General features: G+C 49.3%; 1 protein-coding gene across 1 annotated transcript; it reads right to left on the bottom strand.

The window, feature by feature from the left end:
- Positions 1-1396: 1396 nt before the first annotated feature.
- LOC109761822 (homeobox-leucine zipper protein HOX2) lies at positions 1397-3001 on the bottom strand. Its single transcript, XM_020320652.4, has 2 exons — positions 2464-3001; positions 1397-2325 (listed from the first exon to the last, which is right to left on the bottom strand). Exons 1-2 carry the CDS (start codon positions 2884-2886, stop codon positions 1855-1857), a joined length of 894 nt encoding a protein of 297 aa, XP_020176241.1. The 5' UTR covers positions 2887-3001; the 3' UTR covers positions 1397-1854.
- Positions 3002-7125: the final 4124 nt, after the last annotated feature.

Raw genomic sequence — 7125 nt, forward strand, 5'->3', positions numbered from 1 at the left:
CACTTAATCAAGAATCTGAGACTGAGATGTGGGTTTTCATTAAATAAGACTAACTTGGCACTTTCGGGAAAAATAGGACTTGTATACATTTACCTATAATATAAATAAAATATGGTTTTCCACTTTCGAAGACCGGGCTAGGGCCAAATTTGCTTGCAATATTGTTTTCGTTGTACATATCGTGACCCTTACTTTTTTCTCTTTGTATTCGATGTATTAATTCTCGAAGGAAGAAAATATGACCTAGTAGCATAAGGCTCCAGGGAGCTTGTCCTTAGAGGCACGTGTATGAAGACTTATCGGTTGTCATTGGCAAGGTTAAGACGGCTCCGGTAGGGGAGCAGTGACATCGGCGCGTCAGCAGCTCGTTCTGCCGGTGGTAGTGGTCGATCGATAATCCAATGATCCCGATGCCATTTTTTATTATGTTTAGGTGTTTTGTACTTCTGGAGAACACTTATAGTAGATCTGATCCTTTTCAGCCAAAATCATAAATCATGAATCAAATGTATGTTAGCAACTGGGACCAATTGGCATGTCCCCTCATCTGACTAGCTAGTGCAAAGTGACTAAGCCTGTCAAGAAGCCAACAAATCAAGCGAGTTGCCGCCGTTGCATGCAGCCATCTGAATTGATCTTGCCGTCACTTAGTTAGGTCAGCCCTCCCTCTTCCATCCACTCATCGACATCACAAGTTGTTGTGAGTTGCGACTAGCGATCGAGCAGAAGTGATGAAAAGGCCGGAAGCAAAAGCAAAGGGAGAAGCTTTCGCCGATTAAACTTTGGTCGCCGCGGATCGCGTAGAGATTCAACTGTCGGTCGAAAACAACTCGGGCCGGCCCCAGCGGTCCAAGGCGCACTAATCAAGCTGGATTGCAGTTGCAGGTGGTCTACTCTAATCAGATCTCCTAATGATCTCGCCATGACTTTAGCCCCTCGCTTTGTCTGCGGAATAGTTAATTGGCTTTTTGAGTAAAGCTTCTCCGAGGCGCATGTGCACAGGCAGGGCTCGTCGTGAACACGCACGGTTGTCTGTCTGAAACTGTTTGTATGATATGATAATGAGGTGTGGGTGGGTTGCTTTCGCTTAAACAAGTTGCGGAGATGTCTGCTCTCGGATGCAGATTCATCATGAGTAGGAGTAGTAGCTTGGAAAAACCATTCTTTTCGAACCGGGCCACTCTTTATCATCCAATTATATCCTGCAGATGGGTCACTCTTTTTCGCCGAATTATATCCAGCAGATGAGATATATATATACAAAAGGAGATCGGGTTCGTCGACGCGCTAGCTTGAATCATGCTTTTTTTTGTCGAAAAAAACACTATATTGAAGTTAATAATGAAAAGAGAAGGACATGGCTCCAAATACTCTTGTTGGAGAAGAGAGGAGAATGTGAATGAAAGAAAATATTTCATTAATTTCCTCCATCAACCAATCATGAATTAGTGGTGGCAGCAGTAGTACAAATCAATCAACAAGCTGTTAATCCAACAACCGGCAGGGTTTTGGTGGATGGGTACACGCCGTCCAGGAAAAAGCGGACAGCCATTTGTTCCTCCGTACGTACTAATCTGTTTCTATTTTGTTCGTCGTCGATTCGATTCGATCGAATCCCAAAGAGAAAAAGAAAACCCAAACCGAATTACTACTAACTGAAACCGAAACCAAACCATCGATCGATCACTGGCGCTCCTAATTACTGCTATCCAAACCAAACCAAATCAAATCTCCTTGCGGCGATCGACTGACTGATTTGCCAATTGATTACTTGATTGACCCAATCGACCGCCGCCTGATCAAATCTCCTAATTTATCGCCTGAAGTGGACGCCGGCGGCGAGATATCGTCCTCTCAGAAGAGCTCTCTGGTGACCAGCGGCTGCGCGGCGCCGTTCCACGCGCCCTGCAGCCTGCCGGACCGGTCGGGGGCGGCGGCGGTGGTGGACGGGAAGAACTGGCAGTGGCTGGGCAGGACGTTGCCGGCGGGCTGGGCATGGGGCTTGGGGTGGCACTGCTGCAGTTGCTGGTGCTGGTGCTGCGTGGCGGACGGTCCGGCGGCGGCGACGCGGCGGCAGGAGGGGCACATGGTGAGCGTGGCGGCCGGGGAGGCCTGCTGGGCGGGCGCGGCCTTGAGCGCCCTGAGCTCGGCCACCTCCTTCTCGAGGCGCTTGTTCTGCTCGGCGAGCTGCTCGCACCAGCGCTTCATGTACTCGCAGTCCACCTCCGTCTGCTTCAGCTTGGTGCGGGCGCGGCGGTTCTGGAACCACACCTCCACCTGCCGCGGCCGCAGCCCCAGCCGGTTAGCCAGCGCAGTCTTCTGCTTCTGTAAACACACACAGCCACAAGGAAATCTCGGTCAGCTCAATGCGATCGGGAGGAATCCACGGACGAACACTTGGCGATCGATTCGATCTTGCCGGATGGATCGTCGGAGAAGGACGGAGAAGGAGAAGGGACTTACGGGGTTGAGCGTGCTGTGCGTCTTGAAGCACTCCTCCAGGACGGCGGCCTGGTCCTTGGAGAGCCGGAGCTTCTTGCGGCCGCCGGCGCCGTCGCCGCCGTCGTCGTCCTCGTCGCTGCCCGCGGTGGCGGCGCCGCCGCGGGAGACGCCGGAGCCCGTGCGCTCCAGGCCCCTCTTGGTCCCGGCGCTGACGCCGCTCTCGGGCGACGTGGACGTCCTCATGCCCGGCTCCTCCTTCCGCGGCTGCCCGGCATACTGGTGCAGCCCGTACGACTCCTGCGCGCCGACGACGGAGCTGAGCGCGGCTGTCCAGTGCGAGGCCGGGGAGGAGGAGGCGGTGGTGGTGGAGGACGTGAGGCTGCCCTGCGAGGCGAGCCCGAGGCCGAGGCCGAGGCCCAGGTCGAGGCCGGCGGCGCGATGCATCGTCGATCTCCGGTGAACCCGATCCGATCTGAGAGTTCCCGGAGTGGGAGGACGATGGTGGTGCTCGGTGGTGGAGATGTGATGATCTGGTCTGGTCTGGGCATGCGGCGGCGGGTGGCGAGGCTATAAATAGGGCAGCGGAGGGCGAGCAAATGATGAGCTGTTCGGTTCGATTGGGAGGTGGATCTCCTCGCCTCGCTAGGCATCCAATTATTACTGTATATTAATTGGCTGTAAATAAATTACAAAATAATGGCGATAAATACTTTCCCCTTGTGCGCCACTCGATCGCTCGTCATGGCGCCCGTGCATGCTGCCTTCCCCGATCTGAGCCTTGACCCGGTCCGATCCAAGCCGAGCCGAGCCGCTTCCTTGGCTGGCGGAGCTCGGCTAAGTTGTTGTGGCCGTGTGGCGTTGGAACTTGGAACTCTCGGTGCGGGACTGCAGGGGTACCACAGGCTTTGGTGCGTGCGCTCGTCTCGTCTCGTGTGTGCTTTGCTCGCTTGGTCCATGCAACCCTGGGATTAGATATGTCATAGGGGTAGATACTAAACCTCATGCTCTTAGTACATGTGAAAAAAATAGACATTACAATTAATAGGGGTATACACCACTAGACATTACATATAGTACAAGTGTAGGAAGATATGTCATAGGGGTACATACAATTCTCTTCTTCTTAATTAATCGATGAGGCAATTCTTTTGACTTCGTTGCAAAAAAAAAGCGCCTACGATGCACGCCACAAGTACACAACTTATAGAATTATTGTCATGGGTTGCACCGCCACAGAGGATCTTGTTCAATTGAGAGCTGGAACTCTTCTCCTCGCTGGCAATCATTGTATCCCGTTATTATATTAATTAGCTATAAATAATAAATAAATAAGCATGATAAATAGTTTCCATTGCATGCCACTCACCTCGTCATAGTGCCCAGCTACCGTGCATGCTCCTGCTCAATGTGAGCCTTCCTCCTTCCCTTGCACCGATCCGCCTCCCAGCCGAGCCGAGGCATTTCCTTGCGCTTGCGGAACCCGTCTAAACTGTGGCCAGTGTAGGATTGGGTCTGCAGGGGTAGAACATTATATTAGCAGACACATTCCGCAAAAAGTGTAGTCAAATCTTCACCCGATGAGATCTGCCATTAGTGTGCATCACATTTGTCTCATCAGTTCATACTTTTTTTTGTTTATCAATTTTCATCTGGACATTGAATGTCACATTTAACTTCAGTGTAGTGTAGTTGTAGTATTCGTTTGAGTTCCCATTGTGTTTTGCCTCCTTTTTTGAACTTCTTGGCTGTCTTTTGTACAGTGTGATTTTTATAGGTCTTCGTGAGTTCCAATCCTAATGGTGTTTTCTCTTACCGCCTAGGCTCATGTGACATGAAAACAATGCTGTAGCAATTAGTACTATAAAACATACAACATTGACGTGTGATTGCGACGATCCAAAATAACATTGCCGCATGTATGGTAGTACCTGGTAAGGAGCAATCCAATGCTCCAAATATAAAGCTTGCAATCTGGATTAGAATGTTTTGATCATCCAACTGCTAGACAAGGAATATGTTCCAAAACATCGATATAGAAATACCGAATATCAAGGACAAACTACACAACAAATTTGCACATACAAAATTACCTAGGGAAGAAACGCAATGAACATCGTGAATTCGGCTTACTTACAACTGAAAGAAATGAACCTTGAAATTATGGGCCCGACTAGTTTCCCAGTGGGTAACGTCGGCCCATCCCCATCGTGAATTTCAGCTCGGCATATCCTACATCCATTTTACTTTTTTGTTATGCTGGCGACGATTGTTCAAGTGCTTCTAGAACCGTATGTTTCCGAGAGACCCTATGTGTGTGAGTGAGTAATCATCATCAATTATTTTTCAGATATAATTAATTAAGACTCGGCCAGCTGTGAGACCAGGATATACTCACTCTTTTTTTGGCACGTACCAAAACCTGAGGTAACAATCTACGTAACATTTAACTATCCCCTTTTTTTAGGAGCCCTCCCAAGTAAGATTCAGACCGATTCCGCATGCTGCTAGCTTGTTGGGACACACGACGAAATGCTAAACTAGTCCGCATGCACACGTACGTACGGTCTACTTGCTTTGTTATCGCCTACGGAAACGTTGGATCTTGCTGCATGCTCATGACCAGTTCCAATCATCGAGCTCTTTTCTTTTAGTAGGGGAAATCATCGACTAGCTAATCGGTCGACATCACCACACACAAGCACATACCACACTCGGTCGATCAATATGATTATTGATCTGGCCCTGTCGCGGCGACGCCGATTCCGAGGAGCGAAACACGCAAGCAAACAAATGGCGGGACGACCGCATCATGAAGCAACCGAGATTAGCGCACGTAGAGCTGACGGACAACAGTTTGCATGGATAGATGCGTGCATGCGCGCGTACGTAGGCCGGTGTCGAGGTGGCCCGACGTGACTGGCCGATAGGGGCACGAACGGGTCAATTCGCCAATGAAATCACGTCGGGATTCCTTTCCTGGGGGTGGCCGGTTGTCTGTGTCCCCTGGCAAAACTACAGCTGCGTGGCTAATTACAACGATTGATCGGTGCGTGTTGTTCTTAGGCCAGCCGATAGCTTTGATAAATTATTAAGCCGTGGAGTATTCTACTTTGTGTTGATTGTATATAGGTTAGCAACCAGCTGTCCGGGTTTATGCATACATCGATGCTTGAATCCTGTGGTTTGGGTAGGGGTAGACGGATATTGATAATCTACCTCCGACTTCTTAACATCATCATCGATACATTTGGGAGCATTAGTAAAGAACATAAGGATTAAGGAATACACGACCCCGAATCGAAGCCAGGAGAGCTTGAACTATATATGGGCGAGCAACTAGTTGGCGAGCGCTCCTTCGGGAGCCTCACAACGACCAGCGCCACTTGGCGCGTTCTCAGCCGCCCGCCACGTGTCGCGCTCTGGGCGCTCCTTCCGGATTTTGTTTTTTAATTTCTTCGCACGAGATTTCGGCTTTTTAAACGGGTTCGTTTTTACGTTTCGGTTTTCCACCGGTCTTCCTTAGCTTTTGATTAAAAAAAACTTCGAAAATTTTTTTGCACGAAAAGACATGTTTACTTTTTTTTCTTTCGCGAGAGGCACAGTGTTGCGTTCGTGAGAGTCGGCCGTGCCTCTCGAAAACGAAAAAAACGCGTTTTCTATTTTTTTTGCTTCCGCGAGATGCACGGTTTTGCTTCCGCGAGAGGCACGATTTTGCTCTCGCGAGAGGCACGGCCGTGCCTCTCGAAAACGAAAAAAACACATTTTCTGTTTTTTTGTCCTTCTGCGAGAGGCACGGTTTGCTTTTCGCGAGAGGCATGGTCGTGCTTTCACGAGAGGCACGATTTTGCTTTCGCGAGAAACAAAAAAACACGTTTTCTCCTTTTCTTTTCCTTCGCGAGAGGCACGGCTTTGATTTCGCGTAGGCATGGGCGTGCCTCTTTCGGAAAGGGAAAAAACCCATGCTCCCGGTTCGGTTTTTTGTCCAACTTTTTGTAAAAAAAAAGTTCATCAAAACCTATCAACATGAGATCTAGTTTTGAAGATCTCGACGCGAGGAATCCAACGTTGAAAACAATTCATGATTTGGACACACGGTTTAAGAGACAAAACGTTCTGAATAAACGGATATACGAAAAAAGGAAAAACACCAGGTTGCGACAAGTGGCGCACATGCAGCGCGCCACTTGTTGCAACATGGGAAGGCGGGAGCGATCTTTGCAATGAGTACTCCTCAATTAGTGCTTTCATATGGTCTTTTTGTTGAAGGAAAAAAAGTAAGCTAAGTTGATCAATTTTTATGAAACTGCTAGGGCTATTTTTTTTTTGAGGATTATGAAACTGGTAGGGCTAGAAAAACTATCTACCGCACAGGATATCAACAAGAGCCTGCTCAGCGTAACTGTGAGTCTACAAAATCCTAGGCGTCCTAATAATATTTCAGCGTCTTTTTTTGTTTTGAAAAACGTATACTACTTCAGCGGCTCTGTTAAAGACAGTTTTAGGATCAAGCCATAGTGCAGCTGAGTGCGTCGATCGAGCCGGCTCACGCTTGTTCGACGGGTCGTCGCGACCGACCGAGCCGGGCGGGGTGCTCAGTCGTGGATCGGGGAGGAAAACAAAAGAGAGCGAAGGCCCATGATGACTTCCAGCGCACCGAGAGAGAGCCCCTGAGGCGGGGCCCGC

This window comes from Aegilops tauschii, chromosome 7 (genome assembly GCF_002575655.3).
Source record: "Aegilops tauschii subsp. strangulata cultivar AL8/78 chromosome 7, Aet v6.0, whole genome shotgun sequence".
NCBI classification, from domain to species: Eukaryota; Viridiplantae; Streptophyta; class Magnoliopsida; order Poales; family Poaceae; genus Aegilops; species Aegilops tauschii.

What these genes read in the sequence shown, in the direction of transcription:
- LOC109761822 (XM_020320652.4), bottom strand. Translation starts at nt 2,886, where the DNA reads ATGCATCGCGCCGCCGGCCTCGACCTGGGCCTCGGCCTCGGCCTCGGG. An exon ending in CGCACAGCACGCTCAACCCC is followed by an intron (nt 2,326 to 2,463) that starts GTAAGTCCCTTC and finishes GTGTGTTTACAG; the next exon opens with AAGCAGAAGACTGCGCTGGC.